The 20,077-nt window shown below is 39.5% G+C and overlaps 5 protein-coding genes, 2 long non-coding RNA genes and 1 other non-coding gene across 12 annotated transcripts in view; 5 read left to right on the forward strand and 3 right to left on the reverse strand.

The window, feature by feature from the left end:
• The window catches only part of LOC124343657 (F-box-like/WD repeat-containing protein TBL1XR1), a 393,640-nt gene that overhangs the window by 242,856 nt on the left and 130,707 nt on the right, over positions 1-20,077 (reverse strand). The window lies entirely within an intron of this gene.
• LOC124343664 (protoporphyrinogen oxidase-like) lies at positions 138-2,439 on the forward strand. Of its 2 annotated transcripts, none has more exons than XM_046797080.1 (4): positions 138-402; positions 719-1,516; positions 1,582-2,041; positions 2,111-2,439. In XM_046797080.1, the coding sequence occupies exons 2-4, from the start codon at positions 721-723 to the stop codon at positions 2,286-2,288; spliced, it is 1,434 nt and encodes a 477-aa protein (XP_046653036.1). In that variant the 5' UTR covers positions 138-402; positions 719-720; the 3' UTR covers positions 2,289-2,439. The 2 variants fall into 2 exon arrangements, with proteins under 2 accessions (XP_046653036.1, XP_046653035.1); XM_046797079.1 differs by having other exon boundaries at positions 140-398.
• LOC124343586 (serine/arginine repetitive matrix protein 2-like) lies at positions 2,938-8,915 on the forward strand. 3 transcript variants are annotated; one of them, XM_046796961.1, is made up of 18 exons: positions 2,938-3,086; positions 3,231-3,408; positions 3,471-3,595; positions 3,715-3,791; positions 3,859-3,984; positions 4,072-4,274; positions 4,339-4,488; positions 4,555-4,746; positions 5,408-5,530; positions 5,598-6,151; positions 6,221-6,404; positions 6,489-6,574; positions 6,635-6,728; positions 6,792-6,938; positions 7,001-7,374; positions 7,480-7,595; positions 7,657-8,044; positions 8,103-8,915. In XM_046796961.1, the coding sequence occupies exons 2-18, from the start codon at positions 3,257-3,259 to the stop codon at positions 8,573-8,575; spliced, it is 3,564 nt and encodes a 1,187-aa protein (XP_046652917.1). In that variant the 5' UTR covers positions 2,938-3,086; positions 3,231-3,256; the 3' UTR covers positions 8,576-8,915. The 3 variants fall into 3 exon arrangements, with proteins under 3 accessions (XP_046652917.1, XP_046652920.1, XP_046652918.1); XM_046796964.1 differs by having other exon boundaries at positions 7,001-7,365; XM_046796962.1 differs by having other exon boundaries at positions 2,952-3,086; positions 3,158-3,408.
• LOC124343772 (transcription initiation factor TFIID subunit 9-like) lies at positions 8,643-9,973 on the reverse strand. The gene is made up of 3 exons (XM_046797250.1): positions 9,751-9,973; positions 9,550-9,686; positions 8,643-9,487 (listed from the first exon to the last, which is right to left on the reverse strand). The coding sequence occupies exons 1-3, from the start codon at positions 9,860-9,862 to the stop codon at positions 9,050-9,052; spliced, it is 687 nt and encodes a 228-aa protein (XP_046653206.1). The 5' UTR covers positions 9,863-9,973; the 3' UTR covers positions 8,643-9,049.
• Positions 10,033-13,434, forward strand: LOC124343636 (protein IWS1 homolog). Its single transcript, XM_046797041.1, has 11 exons — positions 10,033-10,146; positions 10,360-10,526; positions 10,591-10,845; positions 10,928-11,059; positions 11,122-11,467; positions 11,538-11,682; positions 11,748-11,960; positions 12,027-12,189; positions 12,801-12,918; positions 12,983-13,094; positions 13,169-13,434. The coding sequence occupies exons 2-11, from the start codon at positions 10,370-10,372 to the stop codon at positions 13,292-13,294; spliced, it is 1,767 nt and encodes a 588-aa protein (XP_046652997.1). The 5' UTR covers positions 10,033-10,146; positions 10,360-10,369; the 3' UTR covers positions 13,295-13,434.
• LOC124346230 lies at positions 12,528-12,694 on the forward strand. Its single transcript, XR_006919801.1, has one exon. It is a non-coding gene; the product is annotated as a U12 minor spliceosomal RNA (small nuclear RNA).
• On the forward strand, positions 14,564-15,241 carry LOC124343936. The gene is made up of 2 exons (XR_006919459.1): positions 14,564-14,680; positions 14,745-15,241. It is a non-coding gene; the product is annotated as an uncharacterized LOC124343936 (long non-coding RNA).
• LOC124343867 lies at positions 17,099-17,936 on the reverse strand. Its single transcript, XR_006919379.1, has 5 exons — positions 17,843-17,936; positions 17,636-17,777; positions 17,454-17,558; positions 17,261-17,373; positions 17,099-17,201 (listed from the first exon to the last, which is right to left on the reverse strand). It is a non-coding gene; the product is annotated as an uncharacterized LOC124343867 (long non-coding RNA).

Raw genomic sequence — 20,077 nt, forward strand, 5'->3', positions numbered from 1 at the left:
TTTATTTTAAATCAAACAACTTATACCATTTAATAAATTATCATTTTATTATCATTTTTCTTCCAGCATTAGTTTGATAACTTTGATCTTTTCAATTAACTAATTTATTTAAGTAACTCAAAAGTCAAAACTTCAAAAGTCAAATCAAGAAGTGTAAAGAAAAAAATCACGTTTAAAAAATTTCGCGCTATGACGCGAGCAGACGATTTTGTTTCCCTCCGGCAACCGGCATATCTAATTCATTTTTTTCTTTTTATAAACAAACTGTAACTTTGCTATCGCTTCTTTGGATGAGCTATGAACTCACGTGGGGGAGGGTTATTGGGTTATTCTAGATTATTATAAAGACGTTGAAGAATAAGACTAATCGTTCTTTGTTCCAGACTACTTTCCTTAAAGTAAGTATATAATCCGTTGCTTACGGGAATAAGCGAATTACGAGAGTTGATTTTGTGATTTTTGACTTTTTGACAAATGTTTTAAATATTATTTGTAAATCGAACAAGACTTTCACAAATTTTGGTTATGTAATGCATATTTGACCAATCTCACATGATTTGATTGCTTATAAATGTAATAATAGTTGGGCAACCTTTATTATGGGATTTTATTTGACGTATAGTCAAACTACTGTCTGTTTTAAACCAGTAAAACTGTTTCCATTTGACTGAGATATTCTGACTAATTTTTCTCAATTTCTTCACCAAATCTGTTACAGAAATGGCATCTTCAGGAACTGTAGCTGTCCTAGGCGGTGGCATAAGTGGTTTAGCAGCAGCATATAAATTGACACAAATTCATCCTGCTCCCAAGCGTATTGTTCTCTTTGAAGCAGCAAGTCGTTTGGGAGGGTGGGTACACAGCAGCAGGAATGAAGATGGTGTAGTGTACGAACATGGTCCACGAACCGTGAGGCCTGTTGGAGAGTCAGGAATGACAGTTTTAAACCTTGTTCAGGAACTTGGGCTTCAAGAACAAGTCATGAATGTTCAATATGGCCATCCATCCTCTCTTAATCGTTACGTTTACGTTGATTCGAAATTAGTCCGATTGCCTACCGAGTTATCCTCTTTATTCAAGACCGCCCCTCCCTTTCGCAAACCTCTTCTCGCAGCAGGCCTTCGTGACTTGTTTACTAGAAAAAGTTCCAAAAAAGACGAATCCATGTTTGACTTCGTTTCTCGTCGTTTGGGTCCTGATATAGCTGAATTCGCTATTGATCCTCTGGTGCGTGGGGTTTGCGCTGGAGACTCAAAAGAGATTAGCGTAAATTTCTTGCTGAAATCACTTAAAGATGCTGAACAAAAACACGGCCGTATAGTGGTTGGGATGATAGCAAATGCATTACGCAAAACTCCACCTTCGACTCTTCCCATTTCGGATTTAGCAAAGAGAGCCAAGTCAGAACGATGGCCGGTATGGAGTTTGCAAGGTGGACTGCAATCACTCCCGGAAACTCTAGCAGAGAAAGCCGCAATAGCTGGAGTAGAGTTATTCGTCGAGGCTCCTTGTACAGGTATATAAAGTCAAAATAGATTCAATTTTGTGTCATCTTGAAAAATAATCTTAAACTTTTAACAGATCTAGAATTCCGGAAAGATGGAAGCTTTGTGGTGAGATGCGGTGAGGAAGAACTGCATTCTTCCAGGGTGATAAGTGCATTGCCGGCATTCAAACTTGCCGGATTAGTAGAAAAGGCTCATCCCAACTTGGCCCAAATGCTAAAATCTATCAATTGTGTAACAGTGGGACTAGTCAATTTAGAATGGACCGGTCGAAAGTTAAACAAAGATGCTTTCGGTTTTCTCGTGCCATCATCTCAAAATTCACCGCTACTAGGTGTCGTCTTCGATTCGTGCAGCTTCCCTCAAGGCGATCGAACTATCGTGACTGCGATGATGGGCGGGAAATGGTTTAAAAGCTTATTTGGCGACAATGTTACCGAAGAGACATTGCTGAAGGTTGCCCTTGGACAAATGGAATCAGTGCTGGGCATTAGCGATCCACCTGTCCGTTCACAAGTTCATATTCTACGGCAATGGTAAGTCGTGCGCTAAAGTTTTAAAGCTTTTGATTTGATACTAAATTTGATAATTACTTTTTGTTTTAGCATTCCGCAATACGTTGTTGGCCATTATGATCGAGTGAAGGAAATTCGGCGATATGTTGACCACAACAGACTAGGCCTTGATTTGACGGGCGCATCTTTCGATGGTGTCTCAGTCAATGACTGTGTTCACAATGCATTTAAAGTGGTCGAACAATCGACTACAAAGGTTTCTGTTTGAAATTTTTTTTAGTGCAATGAACCCTGCACGGCTCGAAGTAGAACTTGTCTTATCAGAAAAAGGCTATTGATTATCTCAATATTCAACGCTCATAAAGTTTAGCGAATGCTTTTTTATTGGGGACATAAAAATACAACAATGTATTTGTAAATTGATGTGTTTTAGTCACCTTATAAGTTATAAATGGTCACCCAACATGTTAAATTTTCACGTTACAATTCCCTAGTAAGCACTAAGCAGTGTTTTGTGCGTTATTCCTCCATTATTTCATCCAACCAAACTTTTTTTTTTCGATATTTGTTATGTGCGCACTGGTGCACTGTACTGCAGCATTCCATTATTTAGATAAACGAGTAAAATACGAAGACCACAATTAACAAGTTGTAAAAGAAATTCCGAGGCGAGGAGCTACGGTTATGCAGACATGCACGAAATTTTGTTGTTACATTTTAAAAAATTCTTCTATCCAAAGGAAAGGTATATCTTTTATCTATTAGTTTATCTTGCTTCTCACTCTAATCTATAAAGAAAAGAAATATAATATATTAGAATAATTCTATTAATCTGAAATCTGAAACCACTTGCACGAGCACGCTTAAGTGCTTAACGCTTGCACTTTCAAATTTCAAGGACGGCACAAACCGGCAACGTGGCATCATCCGTTCAATAAAATAGGGAATTTTTTCCGACAAGGGATTGCGGTTCTCTGCTTGCGTCCTTATATCAACTTGTGTGTTCGCGACGCTAACGTTTTCAAGTTATTTTTCATATTTTAGCCGACCATCGATAGTTGGAATTGTAAGTCTGTTCGTTTAAGTCAATTATCTTACACTTCTCAGTTGTTTAGATCACCCATACACTGTTTGTAGTTTGGTGGGTAACTTTGAAGCTTCATGGACACGAAAACACGTTCAAAGTATTGACGCCTTCTTTTCTATTTAGCTTCATTCCAACCATATTCAGGCAACATGGATCCTGAATTGGTAGTGCAAACTCTAAACTTCCATGGTCAACAACTGACAAAGCTTTGGGAAAATGAACGTGGAGCTGCTTCTCTACAAGTTGCTTCGCTGAGGGATCTTGATTATCAAGTTTATCAGAAACGTTCCAAAGATCTAGGGTATGATAAATTCCTACTACAAATTCTAAAGAGGTCATTTGATAGTCGACATTGTTTTGCAGATTTCAAGAGCGTGGGAAAAGGATTAGGATGCACCAGTTTATTGTAGACAAGGCTCCCCAGCTGTTCAAGGCTGAAAAGAAGCCTAAAGAGTCTGTCAATTCAGCATTACAAGCTCAAGATGAAGGCAATTGTTTTACATTTTTATTTTATTAACTTTCTAGTTGTGAATTCAGTTACCTGATGTTCAGGACAAAGGTCAAGGAATGGTTAAGTAACAATTTAATAAAAATCTAATCTTTATAGATTTCTTCCCACTGATGCCTCCTCTCGAGTCATTCTGCCATTTTGACAAGTCTGAATCGCGGACAAACTTCTTTGAAGTGAGTTTTTATAGTTCGGTCTATTTCCATGTGATTTTATGCTAATGTTATTTGTATCCGTTTTCAGACTATCAAAATTGGAGATGTTCTAATTGGCCAAGTTCAACAAAAGAACTTTCATGGTCTCGTATTTCGTGTAGTTGCAACCGAGGATTCGACGATCTTACGTGATGTCCGGGAGCTAGCCATAAAAGTATTTCTTTTTTTGTCATGTTCCACAAGCAGTACCTTAACCAATGCAATGGTTCGTTGGATATATTCAAACTTTGAACGTTTTTAGGGAAGTATCCAACCGGATCAATATACGTCTGATCGTAAAGAGGGCGCTTTTAACACTGGGGACCTGATTCGCTGCGAAGTGATCGACTTTAACGCCGATAACGAAAAGCTTGTATGTGGAATGAAAGGTTTGCACCAACCCGCTGAAAGGGCTGATTTGCAGTTCGGCATTGTCACGAAGGAACAGTTGCCAAAGTCTTATAAGTAAGTTGAATAATTAGATAATAGTTTTAATCGGGCAACACATTAAACGCTATCAAATATGTAGAGCTATGGTTGATCTCACTGGAAAATCATACGAAGAATGCCTGCAGAGCAACCGCACGTTCCGTAACCCTAGCGCAATCGAGCACTTGTCCAAATCGCTGGGATTAAATCTTTCTAGCGATGTACCAGATTCCTTCTTGAAAGGATTAAAGTAAGTTTTTCTCATTCTCACATTAATATTTTTACAGGAAATTAACTTGTTTACTTGTCATTGTAGTGCTCCAATCGAGGCTAGTGATTACGCAGATGAACTCCGTAAGAGTCAGAATAGCAAGTGGGCTACTAAAAGCGTGGCCGAGGGCATCAAATACTTCAAGGCCGGACTGGAAACTGAGGCGTTCCAGTGTCTGAACAAAGCCCTGCACATTGATCCAGTAAACATCGAGGGACTCGTGGCACGAGGAGCTCTGTAAGTTCTACTTTCTATCTAGGGTTTGCAATATGGTCATGATTTATTTATACATAAATATTCAGTTTCATTGGGAATGACAATTAATCTACGTTATCATTATAATGCACAGGGTAAATCTTTGTTTCTACCATATTTAAAATCCAAGCTGCGACCGTTTTAAGATATTTTGCCCAAAAATCAAAAATGGATGTTATGTTCCTTTGTATAAATCGAGAGGGAGAGATAAAGAGAACAAATCAGGTTCAGCGTTAATTGAGACTGGAACTACCTGAAATTGACCGAAGCGTGTGTCAGTATCCGTCGTAATTCATGATTTAAATCTTAACAAAAATTCTATTCCTCGCCTAGCAAAGATTATCAGGTGATTAAAAGACAAAAGTGAATCATGATCAACATGGTTAAAGCAAACTTCGGGCTTTTGTTCCAACCCATGACAAGGCAGTCTTGATGGTTGTTGCCTTATTTTCAAGATTGATGAAGGAGTTTTGTGATTGTCTGTGAACTTGTGGTCATCAACTGCAGCACCGCTACGTGTCCCTCCTTTGTTTCGATTGATGACTTAAATTTAAATAATTTAATTACTATGAAATCCGGTGGTGGATTTCTGGCGAGTATCAAATTTTCACCTATCCCCCTTTGATTATTTCAATGTTTTCAGGTATGCTAACAGAGGCAGTTATGACAAGGCTATCACTGATTTCGAAGCCGCGCTGAAGGAACGTCCCAATCATGCGAATGCAACCAACTACTTGTCAGAGACACTTGTTGCTTATGCAAAACAGTAAGGGTTAAATTTCCTCAATTCTTCAGAGTCGAATGTAACAACGTTACTTTATTTTTCATTTAAGATACGAGGATGAAAAAAATGTTGACACGGCTCTTCAGCTATATCAAAAGTGTTTAGGTGTCAATCCCAGTCACCCGGAAGCTCGCGCTTCTCTTCAACGCTTGTCTAAAAGCCGTCAGCGTCCAAACTTCAACATTGATTTTATGGATATGGAAAACGGTTCTTCTGCTAGAGCAACTGGTAAGGGAACAGAAGAAACAGAGCAAAAAGATGAAGGGCGTAAATCTCGTCGTCATCGTAAACGAGGAAAGCGTGGAAGTAGTAGTAGCTCTAAGAGTGGAAGCTCATCGTCAAGCCGTTTCTCTTCAACTGGCTCTGATTCATCACGTGGCCGCTCACGATCTAAGAAGTCACGGCGTTCTAAAAAGGCGGCGAAGCATGAGCCTTCGCTTTCACCGTTCAGTAAAAAGATGGCTCAGTTAAATCCTTCTAACGCCGCGACATTAGCTGGTGATGTCGGTCAAGTTGTACCCCCTAATCAACCGACGTTTTATCCATCAACTGAGTACCCATCTATTTCGACTCAACCTCATCCTGTCCCACCACCTGCTTTTGGTAGGCTGCCGCCAATGTTTTCATTTACTGCAAAGTTTGTGTTGTATAATGTTCTCTTGTCGTTCTTAGGTGCTCTTGGGGGAAATCCTCCACCACCGGCATTTGCTGGTTATGCCTCCTCTAGTGGCGCTTCTGGTGCTCAAGGTCAGACTGTTGGCTACGAGAAAGAAGTCCAGAACTTTATCCAGCGTACAGCACTCAATGAAGAATACGAGAAAAAGGTTGAACTGTTTTTGCAACGCGTTGGTAAAGGGTAAGTGTACATAGCCAATATTTTCTTCGGATAGTTCTCACATCGCAGTAGAGTAACTAATTTTTAATTCTCTGGGTTGTTTAGAGGCAAGGACGGAGAAAAGAAGGAGGAAAAAGAGAAGGACAAAAAGAAGAAGAAGAAGAAAGATCGCAGTAAAGATAAGAAGAAAAGTAAGATAATTTACTACATTACATGTGGAAAGAAACTAAATTTTAAATGTGTTGTTATAGAAGACGGCAAACGTGATAAAAATAAGGAGAAGAAGCACAAGAAAAAAAAGAAGGGTTCTGACGATGAAGATTCTGATAAACAGATATCACCGAAGTAAGTGAACAATCTTGATTAGTTTATAACAAAATGTTTGATTTCATTCATTTCTATTTACAGTCTGTCTGGATTGGATGAACTTGGGGAACTCGAAGCCAAGCTTAGTGCTGTTTACAATAAGCTAACGGCTAAGGAGTCATCAAAGAAGAAGAAGAAGCGCAAGAGGCACTCTTCAAATTCAAGCGATTCGTCTTCGTCATCGGGCAGGTAAAAAAAATCTATCGAATTTTTAAGTCTTGTGTTCGTTTTCTCATTTTTGATCTGTTTAGTTCCTCTGATTCTGAACTGGAAAGGAAAAAGCGCAAAGCTAAAAAAGCATTAGAAGATCTTGCTGCAGCCGCTGGTTTATTACGTGGTGGCGAATCCAAATTGAATGTGAAACCCGAGCCCGTTCCGCCACCTTCTTACGTACCAACACCCGGAGCCGCAGGAATGTCGGCTTCAGCTGGAGGTGCATCTGGGGATGACGATGATTATCCAGGAAAATGGCGTCCCATGGCGTTGAAGGTGAAGCTGGGTCGTGGGTCTGACGAGCCCGAAGTTGAAGAAAGTCGTATGGTATACATGAAAGAAGAGAAAAGAGCCCCGCCAGCTCAACAAGCACTTGTTGAACAAGAAGAGGAGATGCCGCCAGGTGACTTCAGTAATCAACATTTTTATTTTTTACGTTTGCCTTGATTTCATTTTTATTTTGTATATTTTATTTTTTCAATTTTTGTTTAAAAATAACGTTTTATTGTTCAAATAGGGGAAGACAAAGTCTCTTTTAAGATACAGTCATTTGGATTGTTTGGCCCGGGTCCTCGTCAGGCACCGCCCAAACCAGTTAGTCCGCCAAAAACCAATGAGCAAGCTCAGTCGGAGGTTAGTTGATCAAAGAAATTTCAAAATAAGAATAAAGTTAAATCGCGATTTAATGTTATAGGCCAATCAAGATAAAGAACGTGGAAGCAGATCCCGTTCGCGGTCTCAACGCCGCCGCTCACGTTCGCGTAGCCAATCTCGAAGCCGAAGTCGTGGGAGGTCATATTCACGATCTGGTTCTAGATCTCGTTCTCGGTCTGGGTCTCGCGACCGCCGTAGACGATCACGATCCCATTCCGGCGATAGACGCCACCAAAATCAACGTTATCGTGGAGGAAACCGCCACCCGAATCAAAACTATCATCATCGTGGCGGACGCTATCCTCAACGTGGTGGATTTCAGAACCGTGGTCGTGGTTGGAATAACAACTACAATAACAATCGTGGAGGATACAACAACCGCCCGTACAACAATCGACCTTATCATAATAACAACAACAACAATCAAGGTATTAAATAAGGTTATTGTAACTTAGAGCTTTGTATTTACTTGAATATTTGATGTAGGAGGATATGATAATCGCCGCCACCGTGGTCGCAACAGAGGCGGCTATTGGCAACAGCAAATGCAACGATCGTATTCGCGTAGTCGAAGCCGTAGCCGCACTCGATCCCGTTCTCGCAGCCGCTCACGCAGCTACAGTCGCAGTGTAAGCCGCAGTCCATCTCGCAGCCGCTCCCGTAGCCGCCAGGACAACTATCGCGGTCGTGACCGAGATGCAAGAGATAACCGGGATGCCAGAGATACAAGTCCTCAAGGTCGTAATGATCAGGATCAGCATCGTAACGACCGAGAAAGTGGAGAAAGAGATGTACAGCAACGTAGTCCAGCACGTGAAGAGAAACCTGGTCCTGTACCCGCTCCAGCTGCCGCTGTGACTGCATCGTCGTCCCAGTCTGATCGTCGTAAAGTTGGAAGTAAATGGGACGATGGAGGGGGTGACGATGATGAAGACTTGGTCCCACCGGGCTGCGAATAGTTTTTCTAAACGTGCAGTTAATACTGCAACATTTGATGAGCACATGGAATTCCTTCATTTTTTTTTCTCATACATTTTAACTATTCGCCCTCCCCCCCCCCCCCCCATTTGCAAAGTTCAACACGATCAAGTCTGCTTAGCAGTTTTCAAACCTACGATTTTACTTTAAGAAACCAAGCTGATTTTGTCTCGTCAGCCGTTCCATTGTGTTCCTCAGCACTCGTTGTCCCCCTTTAAGATTCCTTTTCTCGTGTCAAACATGTGTGCTAAGGTGATAAAACATTGAGTTGAACATCTTTCCTATGTACATCTGGAAGCCATATTACACGAGCAACGTTAATTAATTTTTAAATACTTGGATTGGATGAAGAAAAAATCTTAAGTCGATTGATTTATTCAAGAATTTATCATTACTCAGGCAACGTAACGCGAGCTTGTAAGAAATTTAATGAAATAAGAAACCATTCCAATAATTCACGCAGCATCATAATCATCGTCCTCTCTTTCACGCTTTACTCCTCGAACATCAATTTCCATTTTCTCTGCTGGCTGATTGGGCTGAGCCGGAATATTGATCTGAATCTTTGGAACATTGGCGGGAGTATTAATTGCAGAACCAGTGTTGATCTTCACAACAGGTCGAGGAGTTGTGGGAGTTCCCGCATTAATCGTAGTGACCCGAACTGCAGGTGAACTCGGTCGGTGCACAGCTCTTGCCGCTCCCAGCATACCCATTCTAGATCCAGCAGTCGATCCACCACCAAGAGCCTTTGGTAAGGTCTTTTTGATAGTTTTCAACTTGTAATTGCAAGCAGCAAGGCAATGGCAGTCAGGTGGCAGGCGAATGCCACAATGTGGTTTCACTGAAGGTAGAGGTGTGCTATTTTTTGATCTTGCAACTTCCATGAGAATCTAAATGTAAAATAGATGAGAATATGGCCAAATAACTTATTTCTATTGTAAATTCTGTATACTTCACGTGGTGGTGGAGAAGTGAAAGATTGTTCCATTTGCATTGAAACAGCAAGTTTGACATCATCCAAATCAATCCCTTTTTTCTTAGCATGATTTGCATATGCCTTAGCGTCATCTAGGACAGTAGTCACATATCCTAAGATTAAAAACAGTTAATGAAAAGTCGTTTAATCGTTCTATTTGACTATTCCTAGGCTTACGGTATATGAATTCCAACAGTTGATTGATAACCCTAGGCTCATATTCAGTAATTCCCATATCTTTTAGGATAGCTTGAATTACTAGAGCATCACGGGGAATTTTAGTAGACATGGTCGTTATATTTGAAATCAAACAGAGATACCAATAAACCAACTAACCAACTATTATTGACTTGAATTCAAAAGCTTCCTTCGAAGCTGTCTCATTTCACTTTTGCTAACATATAATAATTTGGGCTGTCAACTTATCCTTCAGCCATCTAGCGTTAGCTTTGCGCATTTTTATTCATTTGTTTGTGTGCTGGAAGACGAGCACACAATAAAACCAAAAGTTTTAATCTTTCTCTTTTTTTTTCGATTTTAATTAATCCCTAACCGTCGATCAGTCAACACTAGGTAAGACATGCACATTCCAATGAAGATTATGATTCTGTGTTCTGGTTAAAGAAATTGAATTTATTTATTACGTTCAAACACCTTTTTACCGGCATCACAACATTTCCTAATTAAAACGATATGTTCTATTAATCTCATCATAATTTAAACAATATAGATACACACCATTTGTGAATAAAGTTGAAACAATGGTATTTTTTCTATTCTAAACAGCCTTTAGAGGATGGATGACTCTTTGCACATGTCTGAGCCAAACATCAAAGACGATGCAGAAGATTCCAAGGAAGGAAGTCTCGGAAAGGATGGAAATGATTCAGTGTCAAGTGAACAGAAAGAAATAGAAAATAAAGCCAACAATTCCAATGTTTCTAATGATTATGGTAAGTTGAGTGAAGTTATGTTTACTTCTTGTAATACGATGTCAATCTACTATTAAAATCACAGACAAAGCAAAAGATGACGGTGGCTCTCAGTCTCCCCATTTGAAGAAAGGCTCTAGAAGTCGGTCACCATCTGCTTCCAAATCACGTTCAAGATCAAGATCTCGTTCTTCATCTAGATCAAAATCTGGGTCTCGTTCTCGATCAGGGTCACGTTCGTCACGCCGTTCGTCACGCCGTTCGTCAAAATCACGGTCTCGCTCTAAATCACGTTCAGGCTCAAGATCTAGAAGTCACTCTAAATCAGTTTCTCGAAAAGGTACTGTATTAGTTGCTAAAAATGTTTATGAGATTAAAACAATTATAATATTCCAAATAATAACTGGTGTTGAAATAAATAGGCTCCAGGTCGCGTTCTAGATCTGGTTCTCGTTCGTCTCGTTCGAGATCTCGTTCGTCACGCAGATCTTCTAAATCACGTTCAAGGTCTGGTTCTCGCTCGAGATCCCGAAGCCGTTCAAAATCACGATCACGTAATAGTAGTTTTGGGTAATCCGATTCGTGTTTTATTAATGTACAAATGTTTTCCAAAAAGGATCCAGGTCTAAAGGCTCAAGATCTAGATCAAGATCTTCGTCGGCGTCCAGCGTGAAAAGCAGGGGAGGTGGTTCTCGTAAACGTAAACACAGTCGAAGTGGCAGTGACTCCGATGGACCTGGAAGCTCGAAGAAAAAAGAAAAGACCAAATCACGTATTGCTCGTCCAGCTGGAGATTCAAGTGATGAAGAAGGTCGAAACGAAAAAGACAAAAAAGTTTTGGACGATGTTTTTGGGGAATCTGGTGACGAAGCACCAAAAAAAGACGAAACTGAACAACCAAAACAGGATGATTCAGATAAGGGACAAGATTCTGAATCAGATAATCCAGATGATGATCAAAGGTAAAAAAAAAAATCATGTGAAATTTTCGTTGTCATTTTTTAAATTCATTATTGATGTTTGTATTAACAGGTCAGAATTTGTTTCTGATTTTGACCTGATGATGGCCCGCAAAAAGGATGAAAAACGGAAGCGCAAGCGCAAAGACGTCGACATCATTAACGATAACGATGACTTGATTGCACATATGATTCAACAAATGAAAGCTGCTTCTGAAGTAAAAATTTTCTTCGAATCAGTTATCAATAATATTAATGCGTTTTTCAATGTTGCTGTGTATAGGAGGATCGTGAGTTCAACAAAAATCGAAAACCAGCAACCAAGAAAATTTCTCTTCTTCCAACAGTTATTGCACAGCTACGGAAGCATGATCTACAGATGGCTTTCATTGAACACAACATACTTAGCGTTCTTACAGATTGGCTTGCTCCAATGCCGGATCGCAGCCTTCCGGCTCTGAGAATCCGCGAGCAAATTCTCGCTATGCTTCAAGAAGTAAATTTCCTTTATTTTTTCTTTCTGTTCCAGACCCTAAAATTATATTACGTATTTTCAAACTAGTTTCCACCGCTGGATCAAGGGACGCTAAAACAGTCTGGAATTGGTAAAGCAGTGATGTACCTTTGTAAGCACCCCAAGGAAACCAAGGAGAATAAGGATAAAGCTGGAAGACTCATCAGTGAATGGGCTAGACCAATTTTCAACTTAACGACTGATTTTAAAGGTATTTCGAAATTTAATATATAATTGGCAGCGATACGACTTTTCTTGGGGGGGGGGGGGGTAGGGAAGGGGGTATCAAATCCCTTGGGGTTCTGCAAATATTGAACAACAAGTGCATACAAAATGGTTAATTCCAATTTTCACTTGCAAACCACAAACATTTTTACGGTTGCTTAAAATGAACTCTGTTGAGGTTATGATAAGGTATTCATTAGTATTAATTTGGTCTGCCTCTCTTTTGATTTCCTTTAAACTTGGATAAAATACGACTTAACACTTTACCATCGTACTTTTCTAAAGGTAAAGGTATAAGGTCAGAGAGAATATTAGCATTGAATTGTGCCTTAAACTAATGAGTAAGGAAAATAATAAGCCTTGGTAACGCTTGGCTACATACGTAAGCCTCGTGCATACGGTGCTAATTTTTGGTGAGGTATAAGTCGTCCCTGAGTGAGTGCTCGCCTACTTTGCGAGTGCTCAATACTTGGGTGCTTACGATTTGCCTCAACTGCCATGAATAATCTAATTAAATATTTGGATGAAATAATAGTTATTTCAAATCTGAAAACTACTAAGTTATGGTGATAACAATTATCTCATTTTACTCTATAGCTTTGAGTCGAGAGGAGCGGGAACAACGAGATCTTGAACAACTCCCTAAAGTTCGGCAACAAATTAATGAAACTGCAGCTTCTAAGGATATTTCCAAAGCCATGCAAGAAGAAGAAACGTAATCCAATTTGTGACTTCTACATTGTTTGTAAGTTGTTTATGCATACACCTTCTCACATCAGATCCGTGCGCCCTGGAGACCCGAACTGGGTGCCACGAGCCCGTGTGCCACAACCATCCACTAAAGATTACGTCAACCGTCCGAAGTGGACTTCAGAAGTTGATATGTCAAGAGTAAGAACAAATCAGATAATTATCCTGTATTTCACATTTGAATTAAATTATGTCATGTTCTACAACTGTTATAGACGTCGAAGAAAACTCTGTCAAAGATGGAGAAACGAATTCAAGACTATAGCCGAATGAAAGGAGGAAAGATTAAAGGCCCCAACAGTAGCACGCTCAGCATCGAAGGCCGTAAGATGAACTTGTAAGGATCCATATGAACTGATAAATCAAGAAACTGATAAATTCAAAAGCGTTGCGCCTCATTTTGACGAAAAGTGTGGTTGTATGACTTGTTTTTAGTATTTGTAAGAATACAATCGGTCAAATAAAAATTTAATTATTTTCATTTTTATTTTACTTCAACTCATCTTCAATTAGCCACAGTTTGGGCGTACATGGTTGGCCGCCCAAACCACGCGAGTTTCCTGAAAGGTAAGACCGTGGTAAGCAATGAGAGCATTGATTTTATCAGTTTTTGGCGCAAACAAATTTGCATGCGTAGAAGTCTCCGTCTCGCTACAAAAATTCACAACTCAAGGGAGAAACATTTCTTTATTTATTTTATTTTTTCACGATCACGATCGATCAGCGATCACGATGGCTTTATCATTTCCTTTGATCATTTTCAGCTGTCAAATTAGTAAGTTTCAGCTACTTTGCACATCCCTGTAAAAATGTATCGGCAGTTATTGTGTGGTACCTTTTTGGTGATGACTGACGATAACTATTCAAACAACAAAGCTCACTTGTAAATTTTTCGATAATGGTTTTTTTTCTTCTACTAAATCTATTTCCCATAGATGACGAATATTTGGTTTATTTTCCGTCCGACTCTAGTCGTCCGTGGATGCTAAGTGAAGTCACGAGAAACATTACGTAAAACTGGCTTGCGGTGGTGTAGAGGCTGGGTAAGAATGACACGTGTTTCATCATTATCAAGCAGGTTACAATAGCCGCAAGGTTAAGCTATTTGGTTTTAATTTTGATATTGGTTTTTGTAGACCCATCCCCCGCAACGTCATCCTGCAGAAGGAAAGGCCAGTTTGCATTTCATTCTAGAAGGTCACGGAGATCATTACGAAAAACTTCTCATACAGTGGTGTAGAGGTTGGGTGAGAACGGGACGTTTTGCATCATTATCAAGAAGGTAGAATAGCCGCAAGGCTTGAGAGGTGAGGGTGAGAAAAAAATCGTATAAAAGGAGAGAGAAAAGGCGATAGAAATTAGTCGTGTGAGTATCTCCGACACGACAACAACTGTAGTGCGCCATCTGTCACCTTCCGTTCTTGATATTATTATCAGTTAACAATCATGGGTAAATATTCTGTTATTACATGGAGTTTTAAATATTCCAGTGATTGAATATCCAAGTTAATTGTTGTCAGGACTAATCGAAAAGGAGAGTAAAGACGAAGAATCGTGAGTTTTAAATATGCCGAACATTGAATATTTAAATTATATATTGTGTAGTCGTAAAAAAAGGGAGAAGAGGCGAAAGAAAGAGTCGTCATCTCCGACATGGCAACAGCAACTGCAGTGCACTACTTGTCACCAGCTGCATTTTTCGTCGTACCACCAGTTTGCAATCATGGGTAAATATTACAATGCCAATTAATATTGCATATTACTGTTAAGATTATTTTTATTGTCTAGTAGAGAATGGTGCGTACTGCTGTTCGGTGTCGTATCGTTGATGGCTGGGTCGACCACTGGTGTACCGATGCCTTGTGGGTATGGTGGATATCAAACCGCAACGCCGCTGTCTTACTACAAAACAATATCAAACCCAACGACCAGTTACTACACCACTATCCACCAGAGTGTAACCCACAACTTACGATGCCCCGAACTACTACACCGAAGCCCCAAAATATAACTCTGCCCCGAGTTACACCACGAAGGGAGCGGAGTACTACACCAAAAAGGGAGCGGAGTACTACACCACGAAGTATGCTGCCCCAGTCTTCTAGACCGAGGCTCCCAAGTACACCACAAACTACGCTTCTGCAACTTGCTACATGGAGGTTTCTAAATGCTAGAGCCGAAATTTCCATTTAATTTTATTTATATTTGTCGGTTGTCTTCATCGTCATTGGTCACTGGGAATTAATTTTTTATCTCAAATGAGAAAATAAAAATTCTAATGCGGGTAATTCTTTGGAAGACTTTTGGTAGTAACATCAAACCTGTCATTATTTCGACAGTTGTCTATTGGTGTTGGACTTTTTCAAGGCCAGTATCCTGCCCTGTGATATGTCTGTTTAATATTTTGGAGGTGACTACTGCCTTAGTCGGTCTGCATGTAAAAGGCAAGTGGATGAACTTTGTATAAATGAAAAACTTTAAAATTGAGAGAAATATATTGTAACAATTCCTAAACAAGACTTGGTATAAGTCAAGAGACAATGAACAGAAAACTGATAGAAAGAATTGTGTTATATTGTCCCACCTCCACCCACAATTCCACCACATTTTACAGTCATATACATACATACACTTAAGTTAACCCATTGGCTGCCACGCCATACAACCCTTAGGTTGCTTTCTACTACTCTACGCGCCACGTCTGAAGGATCCATGACCAAGGTGGGACTTGCCATTGCTGACAAGTCCGGGCTGACAAGGGGGAGGGGGGGGGGGTGCATGGTGCATTGCCTTATTACAGGCGCCTTGCGGCAGATTTTGGGCTTGGCGACTTTCCGACCCCGTGGCTTGTAAACCACGAGACCGAACAGCGCGGCCCGTGCAGGTGAGAACAAAGGCGTGGCAGCCAACGGGTTAACTAACACTTAACACAAACGAAATAATACCAACAATACGATGATCACGTTGATGACGAGTCTCGGTGTCGGTAGCGATTCGACCGAGTTTCATTCGCACCAGGAGCAGGGGCAACATCCGACGGAGACCGGTGACGACTGTTAAAGATGAAAAAATCCATCTTCTCGACGTCTCCTCTGCATTATCTGAATAAAGACACAACAATTCTCATTAAGTGACATGCCAATAAAAGTTACATAACAGTCAAATACTACATATATGTATATTGATCTGGTTTTTTTGCTCAAAACTTCAAAGGCGCGCTTTAAATTGCTTAAAATCTACCTAACAATATTGAGAACTGTCACATAACAAAGCTAACTTGCTAGTCTTTAAAAAAAAATTCCGGAAGTATACCGGAAGTAACCACAGCGCCTCAACCATTGAGCTGTCGTCAAATTAAACCACATATTCGTGATCTCCATGAAATTTGGGGTCGATTAGATATGATTTAAACATAATCCAAAATTTGGCCAAAATCGAGAATTTTCCTGAACTATAGTTCAGGAAAATTCTCAAAGCCGGAAGTACGAAAACGTACAAAAAAAAACATGAACTTTACCACAAATTTTACGAGGATCACGAATATGTGGTTCTTTTGTGCGTCGAATGAATATTTACTGAACTACTGACTTAAATGTGAAACCGGAAGTAGAAAAAAAAAGCAATTATCGAAAATTTAACAAATGAGCTTTGTTGCTCATAGCTAAGCCATCTAGCGTTAGAAAAAAGAAACTTCCAAGTAAAACTTCGTTTGCGCGTAAAAGGGCCTGATTTTGGAAACTATTACACAGACAGATTCTAACGCAACTAGACTATTGGTAGATAACCTACGAAAATAAGCCAATTGTTGGGTACCTGGGCATAATCTCGTAGTGAGTGACTGCATGTGTGTAACAGCGGACGGAAGCGATCACTGAAGTGGTCCACAAACTCGCCAAGTCGCCAGTGAAGTAAAACAAACTGTGTTTAGAAGCAGTGAAGCTAGATGAGAGTGCGTCGCGAAGATAAGGATGGAGAAGAACGTTGATGGAAGTCCCTCTTCCGTCATGGACAAAGGTCAGCATTGGCACTGAATCTTCGTGCCAGGACCACACGATTCTATAAAGAAACTGCGTGCTCTGTAAAAAAAATGTTTTACATTAATGAAAATAGAAAAATGAATAGAAAACATCAATCTTTACCTTTTCTAAGAAACACACTAAAATGTTCATGGTTAAAAAAAAAAACGTAAAAATGGAATTCACAGCAAGCAATAGCATTACTCCACATGATGAGATAAATTTCCTGATGCTAAAGAAAGTGTTATGGAGGATTGCAGTAGCGTGGTGATGGGTGGAATTGTGGCTTACCTTTATCATATGGGTGATGAATTTAGTAAGGCATTTGACTTTCATCAAGCAGATCTGGTACATGAACATACACATGGCATGTCTCACTTCACTCTCTTCATGTCTCTGAAACTCTAAGTGGAAATGGGACAAGGAAATTCTCTACGTTATTTACAAATTTACACAAATTTACCTATGAGAAATAAAACTCTACCTTTCCTTCAGCTGGGTTGCCTTCTAAACAGAGGTAGAAACAGCCATAACAAAAAACATGCTGTTGCAGGGTACACCTCCAAAATTGCGAGATTCAGAAAAGATCCTATGGTTCATGAGCAAGAATACCTATGTTTTATGAAAATCAATTGTAATGGTCTGGTAGCAGTAATGGAGAAATACCTTATCTCGATACATTTGTATTCCTCTATGTGTGGGCTTCAAACATGAGTTTTAGGCTTATGACAGCATAAGGATCTAATGGATGAAAATTGACTGAGCGCTAAGTCAACTTGATGGAATGACTGACACTGACAGTATGCAGCTAGAATTTGAAGAAATAAGTTGGTACATTATAAAAATAAGGAAACTGGGTCAAGATAAACCTACATGTGATACGAAGTTCAATTAGTAATTGAAATCACAGGAATATAAGTATAAATTAGCTACAATTTGTTTGGCCTTTTCGCCTCGTTTCATGATGTCAGAACAACATGGGCGACACTGGCGACATCTAGTAATCAGTTTTTAGTTTAGTTGCACAGCTGTCACAGACATGACATGACACGTCGTTCGTTACTTTCATAAGTTACTTCAAATTTCAAAAATATAAATAATTAAAAAGTTAAACAACGGAGATCGGATAATAAGTTAACTTTTATCAAGTAAAACATCACACAATCTTTAGGTAATGATTCTTAAGTATGCATTCTTCACTATATATGTTTATGTTTTCAGATAATTCAGCTGAGAAGTTTTCATGCACCTAGCCACCTGGCCAACTAGGTGCTCGTGAAAATAGAAATAAAATGGTCTAATCCAACAACGCTATCTATGTCTTCTGAAGCTAAATAATTTCTCTTGCAAGTTAGTTATTTTATCAGAATTATTCTTAATAACTGTAATCTTTAATGTTTATAATGATGTTTACATTAACTTTTCCCTGTCTAGTTGTTGTAAATCTTCAAGATACTGATACCTTCGCCAGATCCGATTCTTTGCTGCTATCTATTTTGGGGACAACAGTGAGAAAATGCTGCTACTAAAGATTATGTGGTGTTCACCACTTAGTTCCAATTTAGGACAATGAAAGATTGATAGATTTGAGGTATTGCTTTCTGTTACTACAATATGGTTAGAAAATTATATCTAAATATACTCTCCTTTCAGGTAATTCCCACTCCAATGTTGTAATTGCATGCTTGGAAATCGACGAGAGATTCCCAGGTAGCACACAGACTCTGGTTCAGGTCTGTTACAGATCTGTTTTTGAGAGTCTGTAAATTGTTTGGAGTGAAACACTTTTACAGACTGTGATACAGGTCTGTGACAGATCCGTAAAACGGGATCACCATTTACAGACCAAAAACAGATTTTCAAGAAAAAAAAGATTGCCGCCCTGTGGTATCGAACCATTAACCTTTGTATTCACAAGTCAGTGCGCTAACCACTACACCAATATTCGATATTTATTAATAGATATATTTCATATTGATCTATATTTCACAGTTTTACACTTGTACATTCAACAAACAGTCTGACATGTCTCTCTCACGAAACTGATTGCTACATATGACTACCACTGGTCACTTCCGATAGTAACAAGACCAAGATTGGCCCCACACCAATTACAAGTCTTTATTATACCTATTTACGTGATACTTCTCCGTCCGGTGGATAAACAACTATTGTTGTTGTTCGAAACGAGTAGGCTTCTGAACTAAACTCATAGCCATTAGCCCTGCATTGACTATTAGAGTGTAACTTCTTACTGCATGGTATTGCAGTGATATTACACATATAAGAAAACGTTTAATTCAGTTTTCCATTGGGAATCCAAACATGTACCATACTTGGGATACAGACACAGATAAGATGATTGCTGACTTATAGGTGTTACAAGGGAAATATAGACCCGTGCATACCTGGGGCACAAACACAGAACAGATAATCACTGAACTAAGTTTTACATAGAAAATACAGACCTGTAACATACCTGGGGTACAGACTCAGAACAAATTATTACTGACTTATGTCTTACAAGGGAAATACAGACCCGTACCAGACCTGGAGTACAGACACAGAACAGAAACATATTGTACTCGGTAATACAGAGTAAAAACAGACAAGTGACAAACATGGGAAACAGAGCTAAATCAGAAACAATTTTCTCAAGTAAAAAACAGATCTGTGACAGGTCTGTAGTACAGTTAAAAACCAGATTTATGTATTACAGAAAGATAACAGATCTGTTCCAGATCTGTGAAACAAACTTTAACCAAATCCTGTAAAACAGAGCAATTCCAGACAAATTTCCTGTAAAACAGAGATGTAACAAGCCTGATACGGATCTGTTTCACAAGTATGTGAAACAGATCGGCTACAGGAGTCTGTAACAGCACTGTGTGCTACCTGGGATTGCTGGAATTGAAGACTGATAATTTGTGTATGACATACATAAATTACAATTGCATATCTGGGCTCCCTTCTTTTCTGTGGCCCCATTTCCCTAACTAACCACTAACCAACGCCCGCCGTTGGTCACTCACCCGCTGTGATAAACAGGAGGATGATGAGGACTCTGGTCGAACGGGGACATGGAAGGCTCATTATCTGAGGAAAACT

The sequence above is a fragment of the Daphnia pulicaria genome, chromosome 6 (genome assembly GCF_021234035.1).
Source record: "Daphnia pulicaria isolate SC F1-1A chromosome 6, SC_F0-13Bv2, whole genome shotgun sequence".
NCBI lineage: Eukaryota > Metazoa > Arthropoda > Branchiopoda > Diplostraca > Daphniidae > Daphnia > Daphnia pulicaria.